Below are 18,731 nucleotides of genomic sequence, written 5' to 3' on the forward strand. Positions count from 1 at the left end.
CTTAGGATCTGGAATAGCCAGCCTGAGAGAGTGTTAGAGGCAGATTGAATCATGACTTTCAAAAGAAAATTGGATAAGGTCCTGAAAAGATATTTGAAGAGTTCCAGGGAAAGGTGGAGAGTGAGGTAATCATTACACAATCATCATTAGACTAGCAGATTTTTATTCAATTGAAATGTCATCACTTCCACACATTCATGCCCCATAACATGGGAATCTAGATTACCAATCCAGTAACATTATTCCACCACCTTCTCACTACTCTACTGCCCTGTGGAAATGGCACCTTGCATTTAACCTTCTTGTGATTTTCAAGATGTTACTTTGTCTGTAGGTTAATTTCCCATTAACATTACCAGAAACAAAGTAATTTATGGAGTAAATAGCCTTTTATTAACATAATAAATTTTAATGATAACTAAGTAACCTTGAAGTCCCAGCAAATAGACAATTGTAATTGTACAGATACATTTATTAAATGAAATATTTTTCTTATTTTTTTCTGACAACTTTACAAGCATTTTTCACTATATATTCATAACAATAATATTGGATCATATGGCAATGACAGAAAATGCTTCATTATGAATTACAAAGAATTACTAAAGATTCATTTAGAATCATGAAGATGAGTTTTTTTATAAAAGACAGTAATTTACTAAAACTAGAAAGCGGTACAAAATATACTTGCTGCTATAAAAGACCACAGTGTGGCAAATGGTCTTTTCAATTCACCAGCAATATTCATTTACTTGGTGTTTAAATCCACAAGGAAAGGCAGATGAGCAATACTCCACTACAATGTACTTTAACCAAATCAAAAAATACATTTCAATTAGCAATAATTGTGCAGTGCAATGATAAAACAGCCTAATTGTTCCCCTCTTTTTTTTTTGATTGAGGAACGTAACCAGTGTAATATTTCAAGATATCTAGCTGGTGGCCCACACTGCTTTGTTAGAATAAGGAATGACCATTATCTCTGCAAGATGTGCATCTGGGGGAAATTCTTAATGACGTATTACATATACCCTTTGACAATTCTTAATCTTGCCTGTTTTCAAATTTTTAAAACAGTCTAGCGTGGTAATGTATGATTAGCAGAAAAAGTTACAAATCCAAACTCAATTCTGCTTAATTTGCTGAATTTTTCTAGTGAGACCAAGAAGAAATCAAAAATCAGAGATGTACCAAAAGAAATTGTTACTGAATCAGTCTGTCTGTACGTATTTGGTTCTAAATATTCTGCAATAATGAGACAAACTATTTTAAAGCAGGGAATATCTTTGAGTCCACCAATCGATGGCAGTATTAACTGTAATATTACGTTTCTTCTATTTCCTAGTTAAACTAAAATTAAACTTAATTACTGCAATACCAGTTACCACAGATGCTTCAGACTTTGTCTTTAATTCTAGATTGCCCATTGAAATTAGTCATTACCTTGACCTGGTTGGTCAATTAATTGGAGCAAGTTAGATTAGCATCCTGAGGTATAGATTTTAGCAGATAACCTATGGTGAGTTTAGAACTTGAATCGTTATACCAGAGAGTTTTCCTCTAAGTAAGTGGCTCCTTATTTGACTTGATGAATTCAATTTTGTCTTTTGCGTTCTAAGTCTTGAGATTTTCTTTTTGATTCGTGTTGGTTTTAAACACTCTGCAGCAGTTAACATCTGCCATGTTTGCATTGTTCAGATCACGACAAGAGAATGAAATGGTGGACTCAGCTCCTCAATGGGAACAAGTGCTGAGGAGGCAAAAAGAACGATCAATGGCTGATCCCAACAACAGACGTTCAAAGCATAGATCACGATCGTAAGTGTTCAATGACCTATTAATATTTAGAATAATCTGAAGAATTAATTGTATTAATAAATGTTCTATAAATTATGAAATATTATTTCATGCATTAGGCTTTCACCGGTCAAATATGGCATAGTCAAATGAAAATAATGCCCAAGCAGTTTTCTTTGCTCCTATTCTCTACAGAGGTCTCCCTGTTGCATCAACGTGATTATTTTTCTAGTCATTGCAGCAGTAATCTTTATCACCTTTTCTGAGTGAAGTTGCTGAACACTGATATATACTAATTTTTGATGTCTAATCGGAACTGATCAGGCATGGCCCAGATTTATATCTCAGAGACTAATGGACTGTAGAGAGATGCAATTTTCTGCTATTGATTTTTCGAGTCTGAATGAACAATGAGGTTGATGACTTGTAGTTCAATTCACTCATCCCTCACCACACATTATAACCAAGTGTATATGTATAACACACAGCATTAGAATGAAATATTACAAATGGTGAGACAAATGAAACAGAAGGTCTGTGTCAGTGTGAAAAAGAGCACTATGATCACATTAAGTCAAACAGCAGAGCTGCACCTCGAGGCATAACAGACCAGCTCTGTAGTACGTGAATGGGAATTTAATACCTACTTATTTTCATAGCTGTCAACTAACAAGCATTTTTATCATGGCAATTTAGAAGTTTAAAAATATTTACTTCAATATAATCATGTAGAAGCTTTTGTATACATGTTTATTGAATGTTATTTAAACATCCTTTAGGACATTTCACATCAGATCTCTTTTGAAGCTTATGTTGTTGATCTCATCTGTAGTGTATGTATAATGTTAACATTGCAACCACTTAGTTATTTTGTTCTCTGTAGGAGAAGTCCTGACATACAAGCAAAGGAAGAACTGTGGAGGCATATTCAGTGAGTATGAAATTATTTTGCATTCATAACAATGTGGCTGCTTCTCCCAGTTTGGGAGTTGTCTCATTCCAGTGATGGTAAGCAGTAACAGGCAGGACACTTAAGCACAAGGAGATTCACTAGACTGCTATGCACTAGAAGTGGGCAGCTTGAGTCTGGGTCATGGCATACAACCCAAATATTTTTCTTTCATTTAGTTAATGTGGGTGTTGCTGGCTGGGCCCAGCATCTATTGTCCATCTCTAGTTGCCCTTGAGAAGGTGATGGTGATCCTCCTTGTGGAACCACTGCAGTCTGTGTACTGTAGACAGACTGCTGATTGGCACCACATCCACAAATACTCACTCGCAACGCCACTGATGCACAGCAGCAGCAGAGTATACCATCTACAAGAAGCACTGCAAAAACTCACCAAAGCTCCTCAGACAGCACCTTCCAAAACCACTACCATTTTAGGAGAACGCAGGCAGCAGATACATAAGAGCATCACCACCTTCAAGTTCCCCGCACACCATCCTGACTTGGAAATATATTTCTGTTCTTCCAGTGTCATTGGGTCAAAATCTTGGAACTCTCTCCCTAATGGCATTTTGAGTCTACCTACACCTGAACTATTGTAGTTCAAGAGGCAACTCACCACGACCTTCTCGAGGACACTCTGGGATGGACAATGAATGGTCCAGCCAATGATGCCCATATTTGATAAATAAGTAATTAAAAGGTAAACGGTGTAATTCTGGTCATCCAGCCTTCTCTTTTAGATATCAGTATGCGGCTAGGCTGGAGTTTTGTCAGAGAATGGAGGGGTGGTTTTGATTTTGGAAATCATCAAAGATGACAAAGCCTTCATGGAGCCAGGTACAGCTCTGAATTCCCTCCACCAAGTTTTCAACTAATGGCAATTTAATTTTGTTAGAGGCCAGGAATTCCCATCTCTGTATTTTGTTGGGACAGTGTCTGTCTGATTATACAAATTCATACAGAACTTTTTTTAAATATTCTCTCATAGCCAGCATTTATTGTTTATCCTTAGCTGCCCTTGAGAAGGTGACGGTGAGCTGTCTTCTTGAACAACTGCAGTCCCTGCGCTGTAGGTAGACTCTCAATACCATTAGGAAGGGAATTCTAGGATTTTGATCTAACGACAGTGAAGGAACGGTGATATATTTCCGGATTAGGATGGTGGGTGGCTTGGAGGGGAACTTGTAGATGTTGCTGTTCCTGTCTATCTGTTGCCCTTGTCCATCTAGATGGAAGTGGTCATGGGTTTGGAAGATGCTGTCTAAGGATCGTTGGTGAATTTCTGCAGTGCTTCTTGTAGATGATGTACAGTGCTGCTACTGATCATTGGTTAAAGAAGGTTTGGATACTTGTGGATGTAGAGCAATCAAATGAGCTGCTTTGTCCTGGATACTCAAGCTTCTTGAGTTTTGTTGGAGCTGCACTCATCAAGGCAAATAGGGAGTACTCCTGCTCCCGCCTTATGCCTTGTAGATGGTAGACAGGTTGTGGGGAGTCAAGTGGTGAGTCACTTGCTGCGGTATTCCTAGCCTCATATTGAACTGAGGAAGAATCTGATAAGGTGCACAGGGAAGCCCTGCAGATATCTGCTTCATAAGTCCTGCTGCACATGAAATGCTCCCGATCCTCCTGTCCATGAATTCCTCCCTGTCCCACTAGACTGACACAATCTAACATCTGAAACCGAAAGTTGTATGTCACACAGGAAGATATGTTAATGGAAGATCGTCTTACCAAGAGACTTTGTTGCTATCACTGTGACTCGTTTTCTTAGCTAGTTACCATCACTTAATGCAGACTTGGTAAACCCACAATAATTCCCTGATAGGACCTATGTTCTCAGTGTATAGATCAGGAGAAAGTGAGGTGCTCACTTAAGGCATCTGTTCAAAGGGTACTTGCATTTATTATGACAAGAGGCTGTAGTGATCAACACTGGTGTGATTCTTGGCTGGATCCCATTGCAGGCATGCTGTAGTTCTAAGATGTTAGCGTGGAGTGCCAGAGAAGAAAAGCCCCTTAAACATCTACAGTCATTTGCTTACAATATCTCCTTCTCTGCCACTTGCATTTTTTGCAAACTTAATGCTTTATTTAGTCTCTTTTAACTTTATAAAACATCCCAAGGCACTTTACAGAGCATTATAAACTGTAAGGATCGAATTCTAGACCTTAGGACCTAGCCAACAGAAGGCACAGGCATCACTATTGTAATGATTGAGAAGAAGGTTACACAAGAGGCCAGAATTAGATGAACGGAGATAACTCAATGGGATCTGGAGCTGAAGGAGGTTACAGAATTGGGAGGGGTGAGGCATGGAGGAATGTGAAAGTAAGAATATGAATTCTAGAGTCAAGATGTTGCTTGACTGAGATTCAATGTAATTCAGCAAGCACAGGTATAATAGGTAAATGGGACATGGGCAACAGAATTTTGGATCACCTGGGGTTTTGTTGGGATAGAATGTGGGAAAGGTGCCAGGACCACATTAGAAAGTAAGTCTAAAGGAACTAAAGGCATGAATGAGAGTTTTAGAAGTAGACTTGCTGACAGGGGCAGAGTTGAGTGATTTTACAGAGTTGGAAATAAGTGGTCTTAACATGATGAAAATGTGTAGTTAGAAGCTCCAAGGATCTGAGCAAAGTAGACCTCCTCCAGTCCTGCAGCCCTCTTAGGCATCTACATCACTCCAATTCTAGATCTTGTGCAAGCCTGTTGTATTTGTTGTACCATGGGGCTGTGCCTTTGGCTGACAAGACTTGAAGCTCTGGAATTGTCTCTCTAAATCCCTTTTACACTCTTTCCTCCTACTCTTCGAATGCTTCCTCCTTTCTGCCCTCAAAATACTTTACGTGGCTTAGTATCAAATTTTGTTTGATAATGTATCTTCAAAGTGTCTTGAGAAAATGTATTACATTTTAAGGTGCTTTCTCTTCTGTTACTAGTTGTGTATTCTTTGTGGCACAGTGGCTTAGTGGTTAGCACTGCTGCCTCACAGTGCCAGGGCCTTCGGCAGTTGTCTGTATAGAGTATGCATATTCACCCTGTCTGTGTGGGTTTCCTCCCACAGTCCAAAGATGTGTGATTTAGGTGGATTGACCATGCTAAATTGCCCATAGTTTCCAGGGATGTGTAGGCTAGGTGGGTTAGCCTTTGTAAATGCAGGGAAAGGGTACAGGGGGTAGATTTGGGTGGGTCGGTTGGTGTGGACTCAATGGGCTGAATAGCCTGTTTCCATACTGTAGGTTATTTCACTTTACACCTGGAGTTATGAATAATTATGCAAAGATCTTAGATCACAAAATTGAGTGCTGTTTACACTTCAAATTGTGACACATATTAAAAGCAGTCAAAAACAAGTCAGAGCTCATTTCTTTCTAAAGATTAAAATTCATTGTTGTCAAGAGCAAATGAATCAATATTTTTATAGTGCCCTTCATATCTAATCTGCTTCTCAGATAAATGTCTCAACAGGAAATGGATTTTGAGGAGTGCTTTAAAGGAAGAGAAATGGTAAGGAATATAGGTAGGAATTGAAGACATATTAGAATCTGCCAGTGAAGGAAGAGGGGATGCACAAGAGACTGGAGTCAGGGGAGCACAGTATTCAAAGGGACTAGAGAAATAAGCAAAACCAATGCACGATATGCTGCAAAGAACATGGATTTTAAATCTGAGACATTGGAAGATGATCAGTACTTACTGCGTACAACAGAGATCTGGACATGTTGGAGTTTTGAAAACCAAAAGATGGAACTTCAAGAGGCAAATTGTTAGGACAATGAAGTCTTAAAATTTATAAAAAATCTTCAGGATATCAGAGGCAGGGAAAGACAATGATGTAACAGGTGGAGAACATAGGAGACTAGATCTTAGCTCAAAATGTAACAGAATGTAGGGTTTTGATATAGTCAAAAATTTAATTGGTGACAAGAAACAAGTGTCTTGTGAGCCAAAGATAATAACTTCAATCATTCTAATGTTAACTGTTAGTCAGAATTCCTTCAGGATTGAATATTAAGCAAGTAATTTGAGAGTCAATAATAGTGGTAGAGGTGTTAGGGGTTAGATATTTTTCATGAGAATGAGGAAGCTAACCCTATTTCTGGAGATGATGTTTCTGAGGGGCAGCATGTGGCTGAGGAGGAGCAAGGGGCTAAGCAAAAGTATTGATAAACCTCAGCGGATACTGTGGAGAATGAAGAAGCGAGAAATAATCAGTTAAAATTCAGGGAGATAAATGTGGAACGATACTGAGGGGGACAACAGAAAAGGTGTTGGAAGAAAAATAGGAATCACATGTGATCAGTCTTAGAATCACATTGGTGATTTTGCTTTGTGCTGCTTTAGTACTTTGGGAAAGATGAAGTGGGATTTGAGGGATAAGTTGATTAATGGCCATGGCTTTTGCGTTTCCTGCTATAAACTACCTCTATCAGCCTTTATAACCTTTGCTGATTCATCAGTGTGTGAGTCACACACTGATTCATCAGCAGTTCAGTTTAAAAAAAAGTTATTGAAATGTCTTGCTGAAATTTAAGAATTTTCAGAAAAAATTTGAGTAGTGAGGAAGCTAAGAATCCCACAGAAATACTATTTTTAATTGTCATTTTTACAACCAGTGATATGCATTCCCAATGAAAGCAGGCCTTTTTTACATTCGCAGGATGTTGGAGTTGTCACTTGTTATTCTTAATGCTCCCAGAGGGTGTTAAGAGACAACCACATTGCTGTAGGTCTGGAGTCACATGTAGGCTAGACCAGGTAAGAACAGCAGGTATCCTTCCCTAAAGGACATTATGGAACCAGACTGGTTTTTCTTCCTGGCAATCAGCAACAGTGTCATGGTTTTCATGACACTTCTAATTCCAGATTTTTATTGAATACAAATTCCACCATCTGCCATGGTAGGTTTCAAACCCAGGTCCCAAGCACATTACCTGAGTTTCTAGATTAATAGTCTAGTGATAATCACACCTCTTGAGTATTATTGAGCATATTGTACCAAAACAGGTAGTTTGTAAGTCCTCCTATGCTTTATTCAAATGGCAATCAGGAGTCTTGGAGTAAGCAAGGGAAAGTGTGTGTGTGTGTGCGTGCTAATGGAATGCCTTTTAATTTTCTCCTGAATTCTGTTTTCTAGGAGGGAACTGGTGGATCCAATTGGTTTAACAGAAGAAGAGCTGAAAGAGATACCATACACCAAAGTAGAGTGAGTTTATCCAACTTGTACAACCTGTATTATTTATTTGCTGTGCCTTATTGTGTATCATATGTACACCAAGTAAAGGACAAATAGTTCAATATTTTAAACTGAACTAGCCTAACCTAGGCATTAGAGATGAATTTTGGGAGAATTTGAAATTGGATTATGATATTATAGGGTGTAGTGGATTTACTGGGTTTTGCAAGATAGTTTTAGCATTGAGTCATGGAAAGTAGGTATTGTTACTGCTTTTATTATCCATCTCTAATTGCCCAGACAACAGTCACATTGCTGAGAGTCTGGAATCACATGTAAGCATATTTCCTTCCCTAAAATTGTGAACCATATAGGTTTTCACAACAATGTCATCAGGCTATTGTTTTATTCCAGCTTTTTAATTGGCCTGGGGTTCTGAATTACTGAATATCACTGCGCCACCATATCCTGGTGAAGATACTAAAAATGTCCTTTGTGTCTGGATTGAGCAGGGTTAGGACGTGGAGCTGTATTTAGTTCCTGGTCTTGATCACTATCCATTGCGGATCACTCAAAGAAAGACTTGCAATTACAGTGCCTTTCATAGCCTCAGAAAATCCCAAAACATTTTACAAATCAAATGCTTCTGAAGTCTGGTCAACTTGTAGGTAATGCAGCAGCTAATCTGCACATGGAAAAGTACAATAAACTGTATAATGTGGTAATGAACAGATAATTTAACGTATTGATATTTCCTGAAGGCCAAGGCACTAAGAGAACCCCACCCTCCGCTACGCTTCTTAGGATCCATTGGATCCTTTGCATATATCTGAAACGACAGAGACAGAGCCTTGGTTTAACATTTCATCTGAAAGATAGCACCATAAGACATAGGAGCAGGTGTAGGCCATTCAACCCATTAAATCTGCTCTGATCTGGTCATCCTCAACTCCACTTTCCTGCCTTTTCCCTTGATTACCCCCTTGCTGATTTTTTTTTAAAATGTCTATCTCAGCCTTGAATGCACTTAATGACAATCATCTAAAGTCCTCTGTGCTACACATTTCCATTATTCACTACCCTCTTAGAAAAGAAATTCCTCCTCATTGCTGCCTTAAATGGGCAACCTCTTATTCTGAGATAAAGTCTCCTACAAAGGGAAACATCCTCTCGACATCCCTTAACCCTCTGTTAAGTCACGCAAGAATCTTGTATGTCTCAATCACCAAGAAGTCACCACTGCCTCAGTGTTGCATGAGAGCCTCAGTCTAGATGTGAGACTCAAATTTCTGGAATGGGACTAAAACTTACAACGTCTGACTCAAAGGCACACATTGGCCTAAAGTGTGTGGATATATATCTGTGTGTGGATTTTGGATAAAGGCATGATTAAACTTGCATGGTACCTCATGGCTGAATAGCTTGACAACACTCAGTAGGCTCACACTTGCAGTTTAGCCACTTAGCTGCTGTACTGGAGAGCGGCTAAACCCAGGAGATTGTATCCTGACTGAGCCAGAAAAATGAGAAAATGATGGTGAGAAGAGAGCCCTGCTAATCTAGTTCAATGAACGTTTATATAAGATTTTAAATTACATAAAGTGTAACACAATTTTAAAAGTTGGGTATGATTTTTGTTTCCTGTTTCTCAGTGATTTCAAATTTTTTTGTCACCAGGACTCAAGGTAACCCCATACGCATCAGGCACTCACATTCGCCTCGAAGTTTTCGTCAGTACCGGCGCTCTCAATGTTCTGATGGTGAACGATCTGTTCTTTCAGAAGTAAAGTATGTATTTTTGGAAATTACAAATGCTACAATTGCCAAAGACTTCCTTAAATGATTTGAGGCAAGGATTAGTTGCAAAAACAATTCATCCTGTTTTGAACTAATTAAAAATGGTTTCTTGAACAATCTCACTTTAGAGCATTTGAGATTTATAAGCTTTGTACTGGTCTAATTTTCGAACCATAGACTGAAGTAGCATTGGAGCAATTGTACGTTGCTGGGGATGTGAGTTCCGTCTGAAAGATTCATTGAAGATTTCTCCTGAAATCTGTTGTTACTGAAAGATCCTTTGTAAAGTCTGCACACATTAGTCAATCTATTTCTGTGTTGCATCGAAATAATTTGATGGACAACTTGGTTTTACTTCACCCACCTCTCCCTCCCAAAAGCATGCCTTCTGATTTTAAACAATTAAGCTGAAGTGGTCAAAGCTATTGTGGTTCCATGTTTGCTTTATACAAAGTTATCAACCTCACGCCAAGACTGGTAAGCTAAATGTAGGATCTGTGTATTTGAAGAGATATTCAAGAATTGCTCAGCAGGTAGATTTACCGTGAAGATCTAGCATTTTTTGTTCCAGCAAAGCATAGCTGCAACTCTCTCTCAAGATATGCTGCAAGCTAGACTGTGTAAAGGCTGCTGATCTTTTGCTATATATCTGGTTACTTGCTCATTTCCCTCAGTGATATCACAACATCACATTTTTACGAGATAATATATATATAGAGTGAAAATACATCTACATTAAGGTAGTTTCAAGAACTATTTACAGAAAAATAAGTCCCTGATTAAGAATTTAGAATTGAAGAATTTAAGAGTTTGAGTCTGTATAATGATTAGGTAGTTTAACAATCCTCCCATATCTCAGGATGGTATGACCTTCCTGAAATCCAGACCTATCACTTGGGTGTGTTTGACTTTTATAAGTGTGTTGGTATCTCATGTATTGTTGGAGGGTATTCTTTGTGCTTTTCCACAATTTTACACTCTAAGCTCATTTTTGAATGTTTTCTTAGCACAATTGCAGTGTGCATGTGTATGACTCTACATTCTCTTAGTTGACTCCTGTTTTTCCATACCATTGTCCATAAGGTGCTGTGGTTTCATAGGATCTATGCTCAGTCCATATCCTGGATGCTTCTATGGTGACCAGCTTCCATGGATTGGTTATATGATCAGTAGATTTTAGAAGATAGTTAAGAGTTAGCCACATTGCTGTGGGTCTATTATCAGATGTAGGCCAGACCAGATAAGCATGGCAGATTTCCTTCCCTAAAGGACATTTCTGAATCAGCTGGATATTAACGGCAACAGACATGGATCCTGATGGCTAGCTTTTAATCCCAGGTTTTACTGAATTCAGATTTCAGATTGTCGTGGTGGGATTCAAAGCCATGTTCCCAAAACATTAGCCTGGGATTCTGGATTACTAGTCCAGTGACATTAACACTGCCTCTGAAAGTAATCAAAGACTCTGGTGGGGTAAATGGAAATGTGGAATTCAAAAGACAAATGCACAAAAGTGTGATCATATTGAATGGTGGAGCAAGCCTGAGGGGCCAGATGACCTTACCCTGCTTCTATTTTGTCTGCTCTGTTTAGCAGTTATTGTTTCGGGATAAAAAAAACAGCAACTTTCTCATACTACCTGAAGCAAGCTTGACAATGCAATGGCTTCTGGTCACATGGTCTACATCCTGTTTTCTTGCACATTATATATCTCCTCGTAAAGTGATATAACAGCACTAACAGTCCAAATATAAGCCCATTAGCAATTGAGGAAAGAACTGCAATTTTTTGAGTGATTGTTGCTTCCTCTGGAACTGCAGATAAGCCGTACTCGCTATCCTTAAAAATGATGGGTAGCGAGAGAAAATTTGTAGAAATTTCTGTGGAGAATAATAGGAAGAAATTTTATGCTGGATAGAAGTTCTGCTTTAATTCTTGGCTGGGCTCCAGCTCATAAGCCAGGATCAGGTTCATTCAACTATTTTGGGAGCTAGCACAATCATGACACAATTTTAATAAAAAAACTTGTCAATTCCACTCCCAATTTAAAATATGCCATTTCTGTTTTATAATCCAATGCATTTCTGATTGACTGACTGTCCTTTCAAATTTAAAGTCACTTTCTTGCAACATGGTGGGAGGCATGGCTACACTGTTGTTACTTGTTATGGTGTTCCTCAGGTTCAAATAGTAGAAAATAGAATGTAAAATATATTTTTGTTATTTGAATACGGTTTAGTATGTACACTCTTGGATGGATGTATTATTTTTGTAAAATTATGAAAAATGCTGAAAGTACAATTCAGGAGTGAAGACACATTGAAACAGCTTTATGCTCACTTTTTTTTCCTTCTTTATCTGAAATGACATGTTCCCTAGCAGAATCTGACTTTTTTTTTATTTTTAACATGTAATTTGACTGGAAAAAAGTGAGTGAATGTAATAGTTATGTTCGAGTTTAATAATCAGTTCTTTAAATACAATTATGTTACTGTGAAACAATGCTTTCTCTGTAGTTTATTGTTCAATCAAAATAAATTTCTGAACATGAAGCCAGCATTCAGAATTGGCAAAGCCCATTGCATTCTCTAGCCATACACCAAAGATTTGGCAGGGTCACTGTATTCTTTCAGCTCCCTTCAAACATGTTTAACAACCTTTTTAGTGACAATTTTAAAAATGATTTTAATGTTTAATTTTATGAATTATGTGTTTAAGATAGGTTGTGCCATTCTCTTATTGTGGAAACGGATGGCAGAATTAATTTTGAAGCAGACAATAATTATGCTTGTCTCTGCACATTGAGCACAAACAGCCAAATGTAATTTGTTTGTCTGCTGTCAATAGTTACTAACTAGCATGATCTGGTTTCACTGAATATCCACTCTCAATCACGTGTAGCTTGAAACCCAAATATGAAATAATTGTGCAATTGGACCAAATTACAGAAAGATCCTTTTGAGCATGAACACCAAAGACACAGGTGTTTTTGGGAACATTCTCAATATAATCATCTGTCACATGAAAAATTCTCTAAAGCTTGAAGAATCTAAGGCAGAGTTTTTACTACGGGACTCACTAATTGATCAAATTCAAGTTACAGCCAAAGTCACACCATTTTGAAAACCATGTTGTTTTTGAATGGTTCTGCTCAAACGCATATTTGTATATTGCCAAATGCAAAATCTGCAATGAACTATCTGGCAATCAATATTTTAAAATATAATTTCTGAAAAAAGTACTTTAAACATACAATTCTTGTATAAATCAAGAAGTATTAATACAGCTGACCATGGGCTTGCTGGATAAAATAAGCATTTTAATCAGTGTCACTCTATTACCTGTGAGTAACCCAATTTTAAAGCACTAGAAATTACTTTTAAATGTACTGAATACTTTGCTAGTTATATTAGAACACAGAATCAGTTTCTAGTTTTTTTTTAAATTCGAAAGCTTTTCAAATGTGCCTATTAATGTCCTTATAACCTAAAAATATATATTTTTAGAAGTTTTCCCAAAGGCCTACAAAAGAATGCAGTTAGTGAAAATTCCCAAAGTGATTAATTCATCTTGGCACATAGCCAATTTTTTTGGATTTGGACCATTGTGCCATTCTCCTGGATTCAATGTGAGTAATGCTTTAATGACTTAATCAGATCAGAAAAGGTGAATACATTTGCACATTGATCCTGCAGTGTGCATCATTCCAACCTTACTCTGCCTTGTCAAGCCAACAAAATCCCATCATTCCTCACAGTTGGTCACCTCGATAACACACCCATCCTCTCTTTCTGTGTACTTTCTCACTTTCTCATCCACCCATTCACCACTGCCGTTTACTCTCAGCTTTTGTGTCAATCAAGACTTTCCCTGGTAGTCACTCTCATAAATGCACTGTATCCATTGCATGAACACATATTGGTGCAATCACTCTGAACCTGGAGAAAAAGGTTATGAAGAGAAGAGAACTCGAGGCTGTTCTTCACAGATTCCTATCGAACAACCTCAGAGGAGGAAGTGCTCAAAATCTTATTTTTTGGCTTGGCCATCAGAAACAGGGACTTCATAATCTACTTCCCGTTCACAATGAAAGATCCGGGACCCACAGGTTAGACAATCCTCAGTCATGTAAAAGCAAAATACTCTGGAAATTGGAAATAAAAACAAAAATGCTGACAATCCTAAGCAGGCCAAACAGCAATGTGGAGAGAAATGGAGTCAGCATTTCAATTTGATGACATTTCATCAAAATGGTCAATTAGAATCATAGAATCCCTACAGTGTGGAAGCAGGCCATTTGGCCCATTGAATCCACACTGGCCCTCTGAAGAGATCCCACCTCTCCCATCCTATTCCTGTAACTCTGCAATTCCCATGGCTAACCCACCTAGCCTGCACGTCCCTGGACACTATGGGCAACTTAGGATGGTTAATCCACCTCACTCGCACATCTTTGGACTGTGGGAGAAACTGGAGCACCCAGAGGAGACCCTTGCAGACAAGGGGAGAATGTGCAGACTCCACACAGACATTCACCCAAGGCTGGAACTGAGCTTGGGTCCCTAGCGCTGTGATGCAGCAGTGCTAACCACTGAGCCACAGTACTGCCCTATGTTATGTTGACTTGATTACAATCACAAAATACACTCATCTTTATAATGGCAAGTTGCTGCCCATTTATCTGACCTAGACTAATTTACACGTTCTCTATCATAACCAGCATGCATGCAGCAGGAGTCCATGAAACTCATGGATGATAAACTTTTCAGAGGATCATTTATTATTCATCCTAGGATACATCATTTCAGGACTCGAGTAGCATGCACTAGCACAGATACTCCCACTTCACCAGTGAGACCGAGTTGGGTTTCACCTGCTGACTCACACTTCACAAGTGAGCAAGAACAGAAGGTGGCAGGGTCAGCTTGTGGAGTCTGCATCAGAATTCAAGTTCTACTTGTTGAACAAGAACTAATCATTGTTCAAACTCTACTCTGCTATACCCTGGAGCCAGTGCTGAAAAGAAGGATCATTGAGAAGCAGCAGAGAATGAGTCATGCACTGACACAAAACTCTCCGACAATTATTGCAGAGAGAATAGATGAGTATGCCACCCATGTGTTGGCTTATATCACAGGACATTGTGGTTGTATCTTACTACGTGTATTGAGTGATCAGCTTGGTCGAATACCAAATGCTGCAATCCCGTGACCTTAGCCTTACATTTTCTAAATGCCAACGTGTTTGCTGCTTTAAACAGACTGTCAGATATGTTAACTCATGGGAAGATAATTACAAAAGGGGGCGTGAAAGTAGAAACTCCTCTCAGTGCTTCCACTTCCCACCTGTTGCCACCTCCTTAATGTGTAGTCTGAATTTTGCCTTGTGGCCTGATGACTGAGTTTACTTTTGTACAGGTCCAGGTGAAACAATCTTTTCTGGAGATTTCATACACTTAAAAATTTAGAAGTTGTTGTCCAGCATCTCCTCAGCACTCTGTAGTGACCTGAGCAATCTGTTTCTAGTTCTGCCAATGTTACAAGTATTGAATGACACAGGTAAAAAGAGGAATAGTGAATCTTTACAGTTGCATGAGAGTGTGCACATGTGTGTATGAGGAAATGTTGTGTTATAAAACATCTGTTCTTTAATAGATCACATGAATTTATTTATTTTTTCCTTGTATTCCTGTCTTGCCTGTACTTGCTTGCTGGATGATGTCATAATTTTGTTAGCTAGTAGACAAATGGGAAAACATAAAATGGGAATGGCAATGGGTAACGTTCAAGTGGTGGTTGGGTGATTGCAGTACCGTGCTGTGTCAGAGGCACTAGTGAAGGCAGGAAGAGTAGCCGTTGCATCTGTCTTACATGTTGAGGCACTGGTATAGCTTCAGTAAACAATCTACTAATAGGGGCAACACTGTGAGAACCTGGTGCTGTATTGCCCTCATTGTCTTTCTCTTCTTTTATCTACTTCCTCCCTGAAATCCAAACTTCTTTGCTACACAATGGTCGTTGTGTGTTACACATCAATCTGATAGCCTGGCTGGTAATGCACTGAAGGCTGCCTCTGGATCTCTCTGGGCACCTGAAATACATTTTCTGCACATTGATAGCTTGTTTGATCATGCAGCTGGTGACACTATATGTCATTTACTGCACCATTCATTTTTCAACCTCACTGGTCAGATTTTTGTTGGACATCATCAGCTTAGCTTGAAGTAGGTATCCAACCATTTTTTAAATCTGCTTGCAGTTCAAAGATATCAGGGATTTAGACTGCCAAAAACATTATGGCTGCTCTGTCAAAATCTTGTGCCTATCTGCAGAAATTCTTTTTGTCGTTGCACACCCAGTCACATTGATGGAGTGGGAGACCTAGCATTTGGCATGTCCTGATGGTTAATCTGTGGGTGCTGGAATTATGGAATTTTGCAATCAATGAGATTCTTTGTCTGTAGAAAAACCATCCAGAAACACAAACTTGAGCACCCACTCAAACCGACTGGCACAATCGCACATAACTGAAAGGTGGTCATGTAATTGCCAGCCCCAGGAAACAGCCCATCAGTCGCTTGTCTTATGTATTTGTGGATCTCCAGCTGAAAAGTTCTGGCTATGTTTTCCACAGAACCCAAGAAGGATTGGGAAGCCGGAAAGCTTTGGTCACATTGATAGCCCTTGTCAAAACACATGCACTAAACGCAGCTGTCTAGCTAGTTGCGGTGAATGACACCACCCAATATGAAGATGTGGAGAACAATTACCACAGCAAAGAAACTAGATACAGTGTTTATATGTCCAGTTCTGTTTCTGACCAATGGCAACTCCCAGGTTGTTGTTAGTGGGAGGGATTCAGCAATAGTAAATAGTAAACATCAAGGGGTAATGGTTTGATTCTCTCCAGTTGCAGAGGGTTATTGCCTGGCACTTGTGTGGCATAAATTTTGCTTGCCACTTGTCAGACAAAGCCTGAATGTTGTCTAGATCTTGCTGCAGGTGGACATGATCTGCTCAGTATCTGAGGAGTCACAGATTAGGGTTAGGCATTGTGCAATCGTCAGTAAACATCCCCACTTCTGATCCTATGATGAAGGGAAGGTCATTAATGAAGCAACTAAAGATGGTGGAGCCTAGGACACTGCCCACAAGAACTCTTGCAGAATTGTCCTAAAGCTGAGATGATTGACCATCATCAACAACCACAACCATCTTCCTTTGTGCCAGATGTGACTCAAACCAGTGGGAGAGTTTTACACCTGATTCCTGTTGACCAACAAGGACAGTTACTCTCAACTCACTTCTGAAATTCGTCTCTTTTATCCATTTTGAACCAAGGCTGTAATGAGGCCAGAAGCAGAAGCCCCTGGTGGAACCTAAACTGAGTGTTGGTGAACAGGTTACTTACTTTGCAAGTGGTGCTTGGTAGCACTGCTGGCAACCCCTTCCATCATTTTGCTGATGGTAGAGAGTAGACTGATTAGGATTGCAATTGGCTGGATAGAATTTGTCCTCCTTGTGAACCAGATAATCAGAACATTTTCCCACATTGTCAGGAAGGTGGCACTGTTCTAGCTGTATTAGAACAGCTTGCTAGGGGCACAGCTAATTCTGGAGGTCATCTTCAGTATTGTATTCAGAATGTTATCAGGGCCTACAGCCTTTATAGTATCAAATGCCTTCAGCCATATCTCAACACCATGCACAGAAAATCAAATTAGCCGAGCTAGGGACCTCAGAAGGAGACCAGGATAGGTCATCCACTCAATACCTCCTGACTGATATGCTGGGATCCCCCATTATCAAGGCTGGGGATATTAGTGGAACCTCCACCTCCTAATACTTGTTTAACGCCCACATCATTAATGGCTGGATGTATCAGTACTACAGAGCTTTGATCTGACCCATTGGTTGTGGAATTCCTCAGCTCTGTATATCATTTGCTGCTTATGCTGTTTGTGACACAGTCTTATACTATATTTTCACTAAATTGAAATCTTATTTTAAGGTATGCCTGGTTTTGCTCCTGGCATGGACTCCTGCACTCTCCATTGGACCAGATTGATCCCCTGGATTTGGTATTATTAGAGTCCGGGATATGCTGGGCCATGAGTCATAGAGTTATATAGCACGGACACAGACCCTTTGGTCCAACAAGTCCGTGCCAACCATAATTCCAAATTAAACTAGTCCCACTTGCCTGCGCTTGGCTCACATCTCTTCAAACATTTCTTACTGATCTATTTATCTAAATGTCTTTTAAATGGTGTAACTGTATCTGTATTCACCACTTCCTCTGGAAGTTCATTCCACACATGGAACTACTCTGTGTTTTAAAACAAATGCTCCTCATGTCTTTTTTAACTCTTGCTCCTCTCACCTTAAAAATATATCCCCTAGTTCTGAAATGATATCTGCCATTCACCTTATGATACCCTTCATGATTTTATAAACCTCTAGAAGGTCACCCCTCAACCTCCTACAGTCCAGTGAAAAAAGTCCTAGCCTATCCCACCTTTCCTATAAATCAAATCCTCCATTCCCAGCAACATCCTTGTAAATCTCTTTTGAACCCTTTCCAGCTTAATAATATCCTTTCTATAACAGGGTGACCAGAACGTCACACAGTACTCCAGAAGAGGCCCCACCAACGTCTTGTACAACCTCACCATAACATCCGAAAGAACTGCAGATGCTGTAAATCAGGAACAAAAACAGAAGTTGCTGGAAAAGCTCAGCAGGTCTGGCAGCATCTGTGAAAGAAAAATCAGACTTGACGTTTTCGGTCCAGCGACCCTTCCTCAGAACCTTCAGATACTGACAGACCTGCTGAGCTTTTCCAGCAACTTTGTTTTTGTTCCTGATTCACAGTATCCGCAGTTCTTTTGGTTTTTATTATAGATAGTAACCTGTGGGAGACCTTTGATCAGAAGAAACTGACTTGGAGGAACTTCCTGTATGAAGGGATAAAACTCTTCGAGAACACCTGTTGGCAAATGG

At 39.3% G+C, this 18,731-nt stretch overlaps 1 protein-coding gene across 2 annotated transcripts in view; it reads left to right on the plus strand.

Annotated features, from left to right (window-relative positions):
• epb41l4a (erythrocyte membrane protein band 4.1 like 4A) overlaps nt 1-18,731 on the plus strand; it is a 242,889-nt gene that overhangs the window by 214,154 nt on the left and 10,004 nt on the right. For both annotated transcript variants that reach the window (XM_048595332.1, XM_048595333.1), the window contains exons 19-22: nt 1,699-1,818; nt 2,681-2,728; nt 7,894-7,962; nt 9,610-9,720. In XM_048595332.1, coding sequence (XP_048451289.1) covers nt 1,699-1,818; nt 2,681-2,728; nt 7,894-7,962; nt 9,610-9,720 — 348 coding nt within the window. The remainder of the gene's footprint in view (nt 1-1,698; nt 1,819-2,680; nt 2,729-7,893; nt 7,963-9,609; nt 9,721-18,731) is intronic.

The sequence above is a fragment of the Rhincodon typus genome, chromosome 3 (genome assembly GCF_021869965.1).
Source record: "Rhincodon typus isolate 14 chromosome 3, sRhiTyp1.1, whole genome shotgun sequence".
Taxonomy (NCBI): domain Eukaryota; kingdom Metazoa; phylum Chordata; class Chondrichthyes; order Orectolobiformes; family Rhincodontidae; genus Rhincodon; species Rhincodon typus.